The following is a 15,850-nucleotide window of genomic DNA, read 5'->3' as shown; positions in this document are numbered from 1 at the left end:
CCATAAAAACTGACAACATGATGCCATTTGCAGCAACATGGATGTTCCTGGAGAATGTCATTCTAAGTGAAGTAAGCCAGAAAGAGAAAGAAAAATACCATATGAGATTGCTCATATGTGGAATCTAAAAAAAGAACATAAATACAAAACAGAAACAGACTTATAGACATAGAATACAAACTTGTGGTTGTCAAGGGGGAGGGGGGTGGGAAGGGATAGATTGGGATTTCAAAATTTGTAAATACTGACAGGCATATGTAGAATAGATAAACAAGATTATACTGTATATAATGCAGTATATATATGCAAGATCTTGTGGTAGCTCATAGCGAAAAGAAAATGTGACAATGAATATATGTATGTTCATGTATAACTGAAAAATTGTGCTCTACACTGGAATTTGACACAACATTGTAAAATGACTATAACTCAATAAAAAAGTTATAAAAAATTCTTATATGAATAAAAGACCTTATTTCTTTTCTTACTAAATGTGTCACTTTTTTTTCTTGTTTCTACTGGCAGGAAAGTGTAAGATGACTTGGTGGTCCCCAGGCTTATTTGCTTTCTCAAGTTTTCTACAGATGAGAAAATCTTTAAACCCTATCCCATCTTAACTAGATCTCAATCTTAGGCAATGTCCAAGTGTTTTAGGGGGTTAGACCTTACAAATGACTGTAAGAGAGCAATCTACATTCTATCACTCCTGGCTGATGAAGAAACTGTGTAAATGTCTGCATCAGACCCAGGATCTGGCCTCTGGTGTGGGAAGATTTTTGACAGAGAAGTGAAAACTGCTCTTTCCTTCAACCAGTAATCACTCGCACAGTTGACAAAACCACCCCTCCATCAGACACTTCCTGGTCATCTCTTTGAGAGCTCCTAAAAAACTGAGGCTTCATCTTGCTCATTCCTGTACCCCCAGAGAGTCTAGCATAACAGGTACAAGGTAGGTAATCAAAAATATGTGGGGGTCAAAGACCTCATACTTGAACTCTTGGCTTTCGGCTGTCAGAGAGGGCAAAACTATTCCTACGCTTTCTACTTCAGTTGCCAAGGTAAACCACACAACCTCGCAAGCCTTCCTCAAGGTTAACCTATATTTTTACAGCTACCATTTAAGCTTAATTCCATCTTGCTGGCCTCCTGAATGAAATGAAGACCAGCCCTGCCCGCAAAGTCCCTAAGACAAAGAAGAAACTTTACACTTTAAGACGCAAGACTCATTCATTTATTAGGTGCCTTCTATAAGTTGAGGAGCGAAATTTCTGGCAAATAAATAAATAAATAAATAGTCAGACAAAGGCGGGCTTTCAGGGAGAGGGGGCTCGGGAGGAGGGAGCGGAGTCTTTGCATAGTTCTGAACGAACAGAAGGTGGCGGCAGTAGGCAACGTGGATTTGCGGCAGAAACGCAGCACTTGCAACAACCAGGGACAGGAGGCTTTGGGACGAGGAGAAGGCCGGAAGGTGACTAGCTATTTCTTGATCACGGAGACTGCGGCGTGGAACGTCCGTCCTCTCTCCGTGGGGCGGGCGCAGCGCCTCACATGATCTGCCTGGGCGTCCCGTACCCGGTCATGCCTGCCTGGGAGGCCCCCTTGTTGCTGCCCATCTGCAGGCCTATCACGCTCTGTCCCTGGCGGAGCTGCTCCTCTGAAAATCCTCTCCGGTTCTGCTGGGCTTTCCTGGGCAGAGGGAGTGAGATGGAACAGGGTCATTCTGACCATTTCCAAACCTTTCCCTAGATGAGCAGTTAGGCAGGCTCTATGGGGGATCAAGGGTCACCAGGAAGAAGGGCAGGCCTTATACTGAACGACAGTCCTTCTATGAACAATGCTCTCGCCCTGGGCGACGGTCCCACCATGAACAGGCCCTACCTCTCTCCTCCTTAGAAGCTCAGATGATTTTCCAGAATTTCGACAGCAAAGAAACCAGTGATGCCTCTCTGGGGACTTTACTCTCAGACAGCTTTCCTGTCCCCCCTTCACAGTTACCTCAAGCCCTTGTGAAAATTGAAGTCAGCTCTTCTTGCAAAGTCATTAATCCTGTTCCATCCCTCCCTGTATGGGACCAAGGGTCACTGTTCCCCTTTAGAGCTGAGGGGTGTGGGAGCAAAGCAGGGGAAATGCCTCACTCTAGGCCAGAGGGCTGCAAACTTCGGTGAAGAGTCAGATGGTGAATAATATGGGGCCATGTAGGCCTCAGTAGGTCACTAACAAAGTGGGAGCTAAAAGCAGGGCTTCAACTGGCCAATACACAGGAGTTTCAGACCAGGTTCCTTTAAAACGCCACAAGCTAGTACCTTTTTATAGTTGTCAAGAAGCAGAGGGGGTTAGGGGCATGAAGAGTTAATTACCTGCTACGACGTGTTCACCTCCCACTGAGCTACTGGGTTGAGTTTAAGCTCTCTTTCTGCACCGTGGGTCTTTCCTTGCTCCGGGGGACTCGGCTGTGGGGCTGGGAGTGCTTGCTCCTAGGGCCTTTGTGTCCAAGCACCTCTGGGCCGTGACAAGGCTTCTGATGCTCCTTCTCGCTAACATTACCCTCTGTTCCTGGGGGGCTGGGAGGGAGTTTTTACCTGTGAAACCAGGATGGCTCTCCCCGGTAGCAGCCGTCATCCTTGGTGACTGCGACACTGCCTAGAGCCATCAGGGTCCTCTGCACGGCCGCCATGTCCTTCCCTGGAAGCCAAAGGAGTGATTAAAGTCTAGTATGTGTCAGGGCCAAGGAATCCAGGATGCAACTGGCCCTCTGGGAAGGAAGTTCCGACAGGAGGCTGTAGGCGAGCACATTCAAGGAATAGGGATGTTTGAGGGTGCCCCTCAAAGTGACCTGAAGACCACATAGCCAAACTTCTCAGAAAGGAATCTGGCTAATGATTGTCTAGATGGCACATACCAAAGATCCCGTTTCTAATCCACTCGCAGTTGCTGCGTGAATAACACATTCCAAGCACTTAGCAGCTCAGATAGAGGTCCCTGCCCTACTCAGAGGCCTTGCCTCAGGGGGTCCCACAGGCGGCCGTAAGGTGAGGTCCTGTGGGTGGGTTGGCGTGGGGGTCCGCACAAGAGGGTTCTCCTCAGGACTGGGAAGAGAAAAGGAAACCGGGAAGAAATATACTGGATGGATGAACTGCACCAAACCCCAGGTGGCTTCTTTCTTTCCCTTTATCTGGGTTAAAAGGGTCTGAAATCATCCATGTGCATCAGATTGAGTATTCACTTGGCCCTTTGGGCTGGAGGCCTGGCAGATGAAGAAAAGCAAATCAGCACAGAAAGCACTCCAACAGGACACGGTGAGAGGCCTTTCATTCTCTGCTGCTTGAAAGGAGTTGAATGGAGACAATAAATAAATGGCATGTGTGTATGTTGGAGGGGAGAGTGTGTGGTGTGCCCGGCACACAGTGGGAGGGGGCGCACCGTCATCTGAGGAGCCCAAGGACCCTTAACCCACAGAGAAGTCCCCTGGGCTACAAGGCAGCATGCTCCTCCCATCCTTTCTCCTCGCTCCACCCCTTCCTGCTGACTGATGAGTCCTGCACAGGGAAAGGGAAAGATGCTACCATGTGGTTAGCCCTGCAGGTCAGAACCAGCTTGAAGGTCCACGCACAGCACGAGGGTGCAGTACAAAAGCTGAAGGACCAGGGTGGGGGAGGGGGCTATGAAAGTTAAGGGCAAACATTAAATGACGCTCTTCAGACCGAGTAAACCATCTGTGGTCTCTTGGGCCAGGCTGCTGCAGGGAATACAGAATTACTGGGGAAAGGCAGACAGAAAGGGAGAATGGAGCATAACTCTGACAAAATAAACAATTAAGGCCCACAGAGGAAGTCCAGTCCAGGATGCCCGTTTGTTCAAAGAGGAGAGAGAGACAGCAGATTCCTCTCTCCTGGTCCCTCTCCTCCACCCCCCACCTCCCACGTGAACTGAGGGACGATCTCCTGGATCCTGAGGCTCTGCGGGGTTGATGGATGGATACAGGGATGAAAGGGTCTCTAGGGAGCACCCCCCAGACTCAAGGAACAGCTGGGGTGGTGGAGAGTGGAGGATCTGGGCAGCAGATGGAAGGGGGAGGGCACAAGGAATACTGGGAAGTAAGGGAGGGGAAGCGCAGAGGAGGTTATGAGAATGATCCTTCTCTTCCGCAGAGGAAAAGCGTTTCTGTAACTGTCACTCTATAACAGCATCCTTTTTTTTTTTTTTTGATAGAACCATCGTGATGATATTCTGAAGGATCACTGAGGGAGGACATAAGGAAAGGTTTTGCTCTCAAGCAGTGAGTCCTTAAAGAGCACCTAGAGAGACGATGGAGCACACAGAGGCTTGGGAAGGTCAGGGTACACCAGTCATCTCCACTCTGCATGTATAGCAGACCAGAAGTCTGGTTCTGGTGACTGAAAAGAGCAAGTCTGGCATGTCCAGGATCTGGGGACTGTAGAGCCTGACAACTGGCAGCCAGCCACAGACACCACGCTGGAGCCATGGGTGAGGAAACAAGCCCTGTTAAACCACAGACCCAGCCCCTGTCACCAGTAGCTTGCTAAGGTGTACACTACATGACCCCAGAAAGGACGGAGGGAACTAAGTTAGGGGCAAGGGTAAGATATCTGGGAACCTCGGACTGTAACTCCCACCCACCCTCATCCCTGGAGAGTGCAAAAGGAAGCAATTATACGATTGGGGCAGAAGAAGTTGGGGAAGGAACAAATTGGAAACGCTTTTTTATTTTATTTTTTGTGTGTAGGGGGAGGTAATTAGGTTTGTTTATTTGTTCATTTTATTTTTTAATGGAGGTACTGGGAATTGAACCCAGGACCTTGTGCATGCTAAGCATGTGCTCTACCACTGGGCTATACCCTCCCCCTGGCAACACTTTTTAAAAAGAAAGCCCTCAGGACAAGAGATTTGATATAAATGGTAGGCTAGACACTTTGCTATATGTGACATCAACCCCATGGACTTGTCATTATTCCTCCCAATGTGTGGATGGGAAAACTAACTCAGGGAGGCTAATTAATGTGCCAGAGCCACCCAGCAAGTAAATCAGGGCTCAGCTCCAGCTCAGGTTGGTCTGAACGCAAAGCCCACGGCAGTCTGCAGGGGGCGCACTGCCATCTCCCGTGGGTCCCCAGTGGAGGCTGTTTGGGAGGCACGTTCCTCGGTGATCAGGGATGACCTGAGGGGTGGCAGTGGCTGCTTCAATGCCAGGTGGAGGGATGGAACTGGGGCATAGTTCTTGGGTCCCACAAGATCTAGGGCACCAACCCCAAATGATGGTAATGATGATGGTTTAGCATAATTTCTCAAGGTCTCAACGCGAATAAAATTAAAGCAAGAAAAAGCAGCTGGGGTCCAGAGTCCCCCATCAGTGTACAGATCAAGTTAAAATAATTATTGTTAAGATTCTGCGTAACACTGTGAACAGAAATCTGCCTCCTGTAATCAGTTCATTTCTAGTTAGTTATCAAGTAGACCTCCCTTGGAAAGAATCCCAGTATTCTGGCCTAACGAAATGTACCATCTGCCTAGAACACAGCCTGCTTCAGAGCATGGTTTCCCAAACTTCTTCAACTATTTGTGAGATGGGATGGGGAGGTCTCTAAAAATACAAAATTTGAGGTCAGTCCCAGGAGAGACGAGTTCAGTAAGCCTGGGGGGTGGGGGGGGGGGTTGGAGTTTATATTTTTAATAATCTCCCTGGGTGATATGCCATCAGGGAAGTCTAAGAAATACGAGTTTCTTCTGGTGACTCCCAACTAGACTAGTCATCAGAATTACCCAAGGATCTTGAAAATTCAGATTCTGGGATGATCTGTGATGATGCGGATACAGCCAGACGGATAGGCAAGCACTGCCCCAGCAGCTTGGTTTTTAATTTTTAAAACTATCCCAAGGTCTGGAATGTGGTAAGTACTAGATGAAAGTTGTTAAGCAATAACTCCTCCCTTCAGAGATATCTTCCACAAAGTCAGATCATAACCGCAGCCACTGAAACGGCTGTGATCCAGGCTGGGAGCCCGCTCCGAGCCCTGGAAGCTTGGCATCCCTTTGCTTCTTGAAAGCAACCCCTAGATACTTTGGCAAGGCAGCCTGAAAACCACTGCTTAAGGCCATTCTGCCAAGGGAAAAAAAAAGAACAGTTCTAAAAGAACTACCAACTAGGTGCTGGGAATTTTCTAGATGCTGGGAGAGCAGAAATGAAACTGAGTCTGGGTGGTGATCTATGAATAAGACCGCTGGCCATAGAAAGGAAGTGAGATAAGAAAGAGAGGGGCCACATTTACACTAACGGCTCAGGATTTTAATCAGGCTCCTGGACTCCTCTAGCCCCTAGCATAGGGGAGGCTAATATTAGTCTTGAAGTTGTAAAAAGAGATGGTGGCAGAGTAGCTTTTCCTGTCTCACCTGACAAACCTCTTCAGAGTCTCAAGAGGAACCAAAACCTTTACTAGAAGGTACTGTGTCCTCTGTTTCCTGCATTATCACAAGGCAGTGTCTTCCCAGGTGTGATCTTACACCCCAGCTACCAAAATTCATCTCTGGGAAGAGGGACCAAGGGCTCTGCATTGTAAGGACCACCCCCAACTCCCATCCTAATCCAGGGTTTCTTATGCTCACAAATTTGAGTCTTATTACCCTAAAGATACTTGAACAAACATTTTGATCTCTTCAGACTATGGTTACTGAAGGGGAAAGGGTGGGATGGACAAATTAGAGGTCGGTGATTAACCGATACATATTACTATATATAAAATAGATAAACAACAAGGACCTACTGTACAGCAGAGTGAACTACATTCAGTACCTTGTAATAACCTATAATGGCAAAGAATCTGAAAAAGAATATATATGTATATGTATTACTGACTTACTTGGCTGTACACCTGAAACAAATATTGTAAACCAGCTACATGTCAATAAAATTTTTTTTTAATTTTATTCTCTTAATTTTTTTTATTACTTTAATGCTATCTTATGCATCTCTTTGGGAAGGAAAAATAAAAAGAAGTGTAAAGAGAAAGGAAAAAGGCCAGAGAAGGCATCTGGGTATGTAAATCCAGGTTGGACATTCTAATACTAAAGATCAGTCTTACACTCAAAACTCTGCTTCAGAGCTACTTCTGTTTTGTTAGTCTTGACTCATCTTTGGAATATTGGGTTTTTTGTTTTTTTTTTAATCTTTCTGGGACTTATATAGAGAAAGTGGTCAGTGGATGAAGACACCATTTCTTATTTCCCTGAGTAATAACTTAGGCATGGCTCCCAATTCTCCACTGAAGATAGAAAAACTATTGCTACAGATAAGGGAGAAATGTCAGAGGGCAGGTTGGGCTTGCTCTGTGGACTTTATTAATTTTTGTTGCTTGCCTCCCTGGAGAAACTCTGTAGGGCAGTGGCTCTCGAAGCAGGGTTCCCGGGCCAGCAGGAACACCCCAGAATTGGTAAGAAATGTAAATTCCTAGGCCCCAACCCATATTTAATACTTCTGAAACTCTGGAGCTAGGGTCCAGCAATCGGAGTTGTAACAAGCCTACCAGATGATTCTGGTGCTCACTGGAGCCAGAGAACCAGTGCTGAAGGAAGAACCCGCCAAACGTTAAGTGTGAGCAGCACTTGGAGTAAATGCAGTAAAGGCTGCTCTGATAGAAAAGGAGCTTCCAGCAACAGGTGTTTATTTCTGTGATGTCTCGAGTCACTACAGGTACCGTACCATATCCCCAGATAGCTCTCAAATCAGGTGAAATGTCTCTTCTGTTCTTGCTGCTGAGGAATGACACACACAGTGACACCTCCCAGAGAAGACATTTGGACCTTCCAGGCACTCTGCCCCTGATGTAAACCAGGCTCCTCAACACCCAGTCATCAAGGAGGGGAACAGTGAGGCAGGACGAAACCACGTGTCTGCATCCTTGCCACTGGATGATGGAGAAGAGCAATCAGATCTGACTGATCTTTGAGTCTTGCCTGCTCTGACATTCTAGAATTCTAGGTGTCTAGTGCTCATTACCTATTTATGCACAGGAACCAAAAGGGCTACTTGCTGTTGGACTGACAACAGAGGAAGAAAAGTCCACATTTATCGGGTTATCTCTTAGCCAAGCATTGTGTTAGGCATTTTATACATTTACTTCTTGCAAGAATCCTGCAAGGGAGGTGCTAGACCTGTTTGCAGAGAAGGGAACTGAGGCTCTGAGAAGCTAAGCAGCTTAACCAAGGTCACAGAGCTAGTTTGTAGCTAAAGTGTTTCAACCCACCCACCTAATTCCAAAACTCATGCTCTTTCCGCAGTATCAAAGTCATCCAGGTGTGAGATGGGGAAAGCAATAATATATCCTGGGGAAAGGCATAGAGGGTAATGACCACGAGGTGGGAAAAACTCAGTAAGAAGACTCATAAAGGCAGTCTCTCATTTTGGAGAATGGCCAATGAGGTGACACGCTGCAGGTGACAGAGGGGCAACCCTACCAGCCGCTGTGTGAAGCTGTTAATGAAGTCCGTTTGTTCCAAGACAGACTATGTGACCTTACCCCTTGCTCCTGCTGCTCTCATTTTCCATCAGTCTTAAAAAAAAGCCAACGACAATAGTCATTTTTACATTGCCACCACACGTGGTGCTCGACTCTTGCCAGCACTATGGTGAGCACTTTCAATGCATGATCTCATTCGCTCCCCATATCAACCCTATGAAATCAATACTATCATCCCCATTTTACAGCAAAGAAAATCGAAGCTTAGGAAAGTTCATTGGTAAGTGATGGAGCAGAGGTTTGAACCCGGCAGTCTAATTTCTGACTTAGGAGCCTGCACACTTCTACCCTCCAGAGTGAGCTCTCTCTGCAGTCCTTCTGACCAACACACTCACTCTCATGTTCTGTTTTACACACACACATGCACACACACACGCACACATCCCTCCTTTCCTGGCTCCTCGCTTTCCCTCCTCCCTCCTTTCCCTACACAGAAGAGATGCTGAAACCTAACCTCCACTGCGCTCTCTTGAGCTGAGACGGCCCCGCCCACCCTTTTCTAGGACCCCGGGGGCAAATCCCAAAGTAACCCACCAGGCATCCACCTTCTCTCGTCCACAAGAAAGACCTCCCCTGTCCCCTTCCCTGCTCTAAGCCGCCCTTACGTCTCCCTCATCTCTGAAAGGAGCTGGTCACCCAGCTTCCTAAGAGGGGAACGTCAGTAACCTCGTTTGTATCCCTGTGGTTGGGTTGTTTTCTGGAACATTCAGTCCTGGGTTCCTCCTTGAAGCCTTGAACCTTTTATTCTGGTTGACCCCGAGTCCATTCTAAGCATTTCACCTTGTGTCTAAAAAAAGGTTTCAGGATAGAGGGTACATCTGGAGCTTGTCTATCTAAACAGTAAGAAGACATTTGGCAAGCCCGGGCTCCTGCGGCTTTATTCGGCCGTGACTCAAGAGCAGCGTGGAGTCCCTGGGCAGCCGTGGATAAGCACAGCCCTACTTAGAAAGATGGCGAGCAGGGGAGACCGAAGACCCAGAGCTGCGGAGTATAAAAAGCCTGCAGAGGAGGAAGAGAAAGATTCAAGAGAGAAGGACTGGCCCCTCCAAGCCACGGCCACCATGACTGCGATGTGTGGAATCAGGAGTGAATGTGAATAATCTAATACGTGAGCACAGCACTAAAACCACAGCCAGGGTGCAGAAGAGGAGGGAGAACGAGATGGCGAGTCCAAGAGCTGTGCGCACAAACCCTCGGACACCTCCCGTGCACACAGGCACCGCAACACACGCCAGCCCTGCACACAGCGTCCCTTTGATTTCAGCTTATTCATCCCCATATTCCCAGGCGACAACCAGCTCTGGCAGAAGGACCCAGCCTCGGGCACTGGTCCCTGCTGTTGTCGAACGCGTCTCGCTGCTGGGCTCGCTCAAGGCCGCCACCCCTCCCCCTTTCTCTGCTCAAAGCAACCCACTTTCCTTCCTCTTGCCCCACTGGAAACCACCTCTGGCCTGAGCTTCAGACAGCGCTTTTGGAGGATACCAAGTATCCCCTTCAAATCATAGAGTGAATCTCCCAAACCTAAGTCCCGGTTCCCCTCCATAGGGGTGGGGGCGGGGCGGAGCACCAGAACCTGGGGCCTCTAGAGGACGTTTGGACTCTCCCAAGCATCTGCTTCCCCTGTTGCCAGCTATCCCTACCTGCTGCGTGACCTGTCTACAGCCGCTCAGCCACAGCGCCCTGGGAGAGGTCTCCTTCCTCCTTTCCTTTAAAGCCCCACCCTTCTTTGCCCTGAGAATGAGAGCCCTCCATGTCTGCCCTGTTCCCTTTTCCCAGGAGCAATACCCTGCCCTGGACTCCACGTGTCCACTACCCGATCTCAGACTACTGCAGTCACACTCATGTCTCTCAACCTCCCTCTTTCCTAAGAGGTGCCCTAATGCACAGGACTGGGGCAGGTGGTGTAGACGTCCACTTACTCTGCTTATTAGGAACTACTGCACCCCACCCGCTTCTCCTTCACTGCTAGCACCTCCTGGGTATAAAGTTCACCTGTGTGGTCTTTGGGAAAAGGGGAAAGGCAAACAACGCATCCTCAGAACAGAAAAGTACCCTCTGGATCCCCACCTCCCACAGAGGTCCCAGTTTCTTCCTCTACCTACACACTTCCTGCATGTGGGGGGCCTCCCTGGGTCCCCTCCCATTCACACACACCTCCTGGTATGGGGCCTCTAACCTTGTGTCCCACAGAGCCCTGAATCATCCTTCCCTTCCTCTTCATCTCATTAGTCTCTGCTATGACTCAGCCACACACTCATGGTGCAGGTGAAGGAAACAGTGTCCTGGCCCCGGCACGGCAGTTTGGTTAAAGTTCCCTTCTTTGGCATCATAGAGCCTGGGTTTGAGTCCTGGTTCTGCTACTTACTAGTTGGTCATATGATCTATACAAGTAATCATACAAGTAACCATGGGCAAGCTTCAGTCTCATCACCTTTGTGATGGGGAATTTATAACACCTCCTGGACTTGTTAGGAGAATTGATTGGCATTATGCAGAAAAGCCCCAGTACCGTGCCTAGTGTATAGGAAAATATCGATAAGCAGTAGCTATTTTTATTAGCAAGGAAAAATCATCATAGTTTTGACCTAAAAAGCAAGGACCAAGTCACAACTGTGACATTCCATGGGGATTTGGAGGCAAGTGTTCATGAAGGCCAATGGCCTGGCCTGAAGGTCTGAATATATGAGTTTCTAAATAATGGCAAAACATTATTGATAAACTGATTGGCGTCTTACGATTTTAACTACTCATTTGTGAAGGAAACAGGAACTGCCAGCTCTCTGTATGACACAGAGGGGGTGAGAATAAAGGAATTAAGGTTGTTTAGTTGGATGATACCATTGTCTCTTGATCACAGGGAAGTCAGCCCATTCTCACTGTCAGCAGAGCCATTTGGGTCACTGCCTTGGGTATCCTATTGGTTGGGCCAGTGACTAAGGACAGCCAGTGACAATAAGGATGAGAGCACAGATGGGTCCATGCCTCTGGGTGGGCCTGATGTGGGTAGAACAGTCACACCGGTGGGTGTGCACATCTGGGCTCAGGGGGACACTAAGGTCTGTGACCATAGGTCCCAAATTCTCTGGCGATATCTCCATTCACATCATTTCCCCCAATAACGCTGGACCATTAAATACGTCCAGAAACTTGATTTCTTTTTTATGCCTTGTTAGATTTCTTATGTCAATTCACAAATATGAAAGGAAAAAGTCATTTGTCACCCTCTCTGAGAAATTACACATCTGGAAGTTATAGTCACCAAGCTGCCAGGTAACCATTTAATAAAAGGGTGGGGAGTTATTTATTTCTTGGATTGAATGACAAAATTGCAGTAGGCAGCTTTGTCTATAAGCCCGGCTGCGGGTGAGTCAGAAGCAAACTCGCTGCCCCCTTCTCCTCCGGCAGCTTTCATTTGTGGGCTCAGAGTACATGATGGGAGGGGTAAGAGAAATGAGAGGCATCCACGTAACCATATTAGCTTCCTCTCCACGGAGGCTTCTGTTTACATGTTAGTTTGCTGAGGTCCCTGCTGTGTGGGGTGTGTGTTCCTTAGAGGAGGAACACTTTTAATAGAACAACACAAAGGGGAGGCTGACAGTGCCCCTGGGTGACAGCTGATAACCATCTCACACACACAATCATATGTGCACGCACACACACAGAAACACAGGGAAGAACACTGTGAGCAGGCTTCACAAAGAGAAAAGCAACTGGGTGGGGGAGGGGAGGATGATCCTGGGGGCACGAGGCATAAGGGCTGTTTACCTTCCCATAGATCCACCGTCTGAAAAATGTCAGTGGTCCTGACGCCATAGATCTCCGCAGCTTTTAGGAACTGGGAGATTTGCTCCATCTGCTTAAAAGCCATCTTTGACTCTGAGATCTTGGGAATGGGTTCTTGTCCTGGTGGGTATAAACTGTTTATCAGCTTGCACAAGACCTGAGGAGGGAAAGGGGGAGACAGAATCAGCATTTCTCTTTGTGTGTGCTTGTCCCTAATGCAAAATGAGCCTTAGCCCCCGCGGGGCACAGCCCACAGGTTAGGGCATGGGCAAATCTTGCACCCCAGGAAGGCATGGGCTCTGGGCTGGGGGGCCAGGCTACCATACCCAGCCCTAAAGACCCAGGCGACCCCACTCTCAGGGCTGCTCCTGACTGCAGTGCGTTCAGTAGCCTAGGAATCCTCTTCTCCCCTCGCTCCTCCCTTCCTTTTTCTGGGTGAGGGAAAGAATGTTTACAGAGAGGGAATGATGTGCAGTGATGAGGCCATGATTTCAGACTTTCAATGGAGGGATGAGTTAGGGGTTCCCAGGAGAGGCTGAAGGATAGAGTCTAACATTATTTCTTCTATCAAAAGGCAGGTCAGAATCAGGCTTCAATAACTCATCCGGTAAGGGCTAGTGATGTGTAAAAGAACTGAACGGGGTACCCTCCTCCCAGAAACCTATAACCCAAGTGCTGGGCACAATCCAACAGACGCGTGGGCTAGCATTATGTAACAGTAAGCACAGCCTGTGAGGAAAGACAGGCTTGTTGGAATCAGCAGAGCCTGTGGTACCCAACCCCCCAAACACACAGGAGGATCTCCATAGAAAAGCAGTTATCAAATAAGGATTCCCTTCAGTTTCATGAGAACAAATCCATTCAACAGACAGGCATTGAGCATTCCCAAGGAGTATGGCTCCAGGAAGGATGGAAGGTGGTTAGTCCTCCCCCTCCACCCCTTCCTTTGTTTTACTATGTAACCAACCTATTCCCCTGGGGGAAGGGATGGCCCCAGAGGAGCTGATACACCAAGAAGACTGGAGAGATCTTAGAGAAATGCTTATCTCTATTCTCATTGGAAAGAGCAAAAGGGCTTTGAACTGGCCAACAACTCAGAAGGAAGCTGCGATATCTGGGATGGGTGGAGAATCCTCTAATCTGGCGAGGGAATTGTGCAGGGAGCACAGATCTTCCAATCGCGAAGAAATAAAGGCATCCCCGTCCTCTCCCCGTGAGACAGAGCTTGGCAGCCGCAGCTGCTCCCGCAGCCTCACGTTCAAGAAGACCCTGGAGTGCTTTCCTTGCCCACCGCCCCAGCAACCAAGATCGCTGCCAGCCTTACCGTCCCGTCCATCAACCATTTCTGAAAATGGGCCCTGCCGGGGGGCGGGTGCTCTATGTCCTCGGCGCACTGCAGGATGATCCAGTCCACCAGCTTGTTCTCCAGGTCCGCGTCATACTTCTGCTCGATCTTCTCCTGCACCTCTCGGCTTAAGCCGTAGCTGGGACCCCTGTTAGCCATCTCTGCAAGAGAAGAGAGGACACGCACGGCATCCACACAATAGCAGCAGCAGCCCGGCTCCCCGCAAACGGGGCTGGGATGTGGCTGGTCGGCCTGGCCCAGCAGCAGCAAAGCGGGCAGAAAGCCGGGCGTGGTTTAAATCGAGGAGCCAATGAAGCCACTGGGGTTTCACCTACAAACGGGAAAGAAAAGCGCAGCCACGCGCCAGTGACTCTTAGAATAAAGCCCCTGCCGGACCAGGGGGGCTGGAACCCCCCTCTCAGTCCCGCCTATCAGATATACCAGGACTCACGATCAAGCCCCAGGCAGCGAGGGGGCGGGGTGGTGTTCTTTCTTGCCTCCTCTCCGGAGCACTTTGCAAAGGCAGGAACCCTGAGATGAGAAAGAGCTGGTAATTAACACGCAGAGAGGAAGGCCCCCTGGACGTTGAGCTGCTGATGCTGCATCGCGCCTGGAAGAATGGTACACTGATTCGATTTTCTCATGGCTGAGGAGGGTCAAACCAGGGCCGTTGCTAAGAGCCGTCCAAAAAGCCAGCCCTCTGGTATGTCAGTCAAGGCCGCCCGCCTCCCTCCCTCTGAGAGCTGCTTTCTCAGGCACACAATTCCTTCCCCTTCTCTGGGGGACGGCCGATTGGACACCAGGCCAGAGCACAGCTGCACAGGGGATGGGGTTTGGGGGAGGGTCCATTGTGTCAGCTGTCCATCTGTCAGGACTTGCCAAACCACTTTCCCCCTGCCTTGAGGGAACAGTTGTCTGGCAGGGCGGGAGGGGCCGAGCTGAGAGCTGCAACCATGAACTTGTTCAGCTGCCAACCAGATTTGATCCAGAAACTTCCATCCTGGTGGGAAACTGTTGTGCCTCAGTTTGACTTAGTAAAGGAATGTAGCGTTTTAACACAATTTTTTAACCGAAAAGACACTGAGAGCACATTTTATAAATTACATGGAGCTCAATGCACTAAGAACTCTTGAAGCGAAAGGTTTGGTTAGAGCATAACGATTGCATCTGTTTATCTTAGTTAAGGACCAGGAAGGCACAACTGACACACTGTCCGTGGGAACTGAGTGTTTGGTGCGAACAAACAAGACCGCAGGAGAAATCATGAGACCTAAGTTGGCCTGAAATTTTTATAACTGCTGGAGGGCTTGGCAGTTTGTCTTCCCAGACTGTAACATGCTTGGGGGTAGAGATTGAGTCTTGTTGGTGTTGTCTAAGTCTCTGGGTAATTTTCATGAGAAAAACACCACACATTTTGTTCTTTGGTCCATTCAACATTTTCTCTTTTTTTTTTTTGAGCACTTAACTCTGCCAAGTATTATACTGGAGAGAAATAAAATGATTTTTTTCCTTGAGAAAAGAATGATCAATTGATTCAGGAACATTAGCACAAACAATTCTAGGACATGGGATAGTGATTTTTCTCCCTGTGGGAAATTGATGAGAAGCTATGCAGGAAATGACCCCAAATAATACATGTATTGAGAAAAATCTCCTGCCGGCTGGGACCTGGACTTGAGAAAATTTAATTACTCAGTAGATATGTGGGTGGTTTGCCTGAGAAAAGACTTAGCGGTCAGTAGCTGAAGGCACAAGAGAGAGAATGCTGTAAAAAACAAATGCTCATGAGAGAATCAGAGATTTGAGGAGAGCAGAAGGTTTAGGAAAAAGCATGAGAAGGGCTGGCGAAGGGCTGGCGAAGGGTGGGCCTGGATGCTGCCTGGAATCGTGAGGAAGCTCTGAAGAGAGCAGAGCTGGCTCTGGAGGTTTGGAGCTGAAGGGAGGAGTTTAGAGCAGGGAAATTGTCAGCAGAATTTCAGAAGTCACTCAGCTGCATCTTGGGTGGCCGCAAGAAGGTCACTTCTAACCTGGGACTAAGGAAACAGAGACCCAGACAGAAAGCATGTTACTTCCTCCTTGGCTTGGAATTGCTCTGGGGGAGATGTCAGTTTGTTATCTCAAGCCAAAAACAATTCTAAAAGATGTACCTTTGCCTCCCCCCCCCTTTTTTTTTCCAGACTGTTTTACAGATTTT

The 15,850-nt window shown here is 48.6% G+C and overlaps 1 protein-coding gene across 1 annotated transcript; it reads right to left on the bottom strand.

Moving 5' to 3' along the window:
• Window positions 1-1,208: 1,208 nt before the first annotated feature.
• TAGLN3 (transgelin 3) lies at window positions 1,209-14,430 on the bottom strand. The gene is made up of 4 exons (XM_014567759.2): window positions 13,636-14,430; window positions 12,294-12,468; window positions 2,580-2,682; window positions 1,209-1,686 (listed from the first exon to the last, which is right to left on the bottom strand). Exons 1-4 carry the CDS (start codon window positions 13,813-13,815, stop codon window positions 1,545-1,547), a joined length of 600 nt encoding a protein of 199 aa, XP_014423245.1. The 5' UTR covers window positions 13,816-14,430; the 3' UTR covers window positions 1,209-1,544.
• Window positions 14,431-15,850: the final 1,420 nt, after the last annotated feature.

The sequence above is a fragment of the Camelus ferus genome, chromosome 1, assembly GCF_009834535.1.
Source record: "Camelus ferus isolate YT-003-E chromosome 1, BCGSAC_Cfer_1.0, whole genome shotgun sequence".
In the NCBI taxonomy this organism is placed as follows: Eukaryota; Metazoa; Chordata; class Mammalia; order Artiodactyla; family Camelidae; genus Camelus; species Camelus ferus.
This window is presented reverse-complemented; position numbering and strand designations above follow the sequence as displayed.

What these genes read in the sequence shown, in the direction of transcription:
- TAGLN3 (XM_014567759.2), bottom strand. Translation starts at nt 13,815, where the DNA reads ATGGCTAACAGGGGTCCCAGCTACGGCTTAAGCCGAGAGGTGCAGGAG. An exon ending in GACGGTGGATCTATGGGAAG is followed by an intron (nt 2,683 to 12,293) that starts GTAAACAGCCCT and finishes TTTGGCTTCCAG; the next exon opens with GGAAGGACATGGCGGCCGTG. An exon ending in GAGCCATCCTGGTTTCACAG is followed by an intron (nt 1,687 to 2,579) that starts GTAAAAACTCCC and finishes CCCTCTGCCCAG; the next exon opens with GAAAGCCCAGCAGAACCGGA.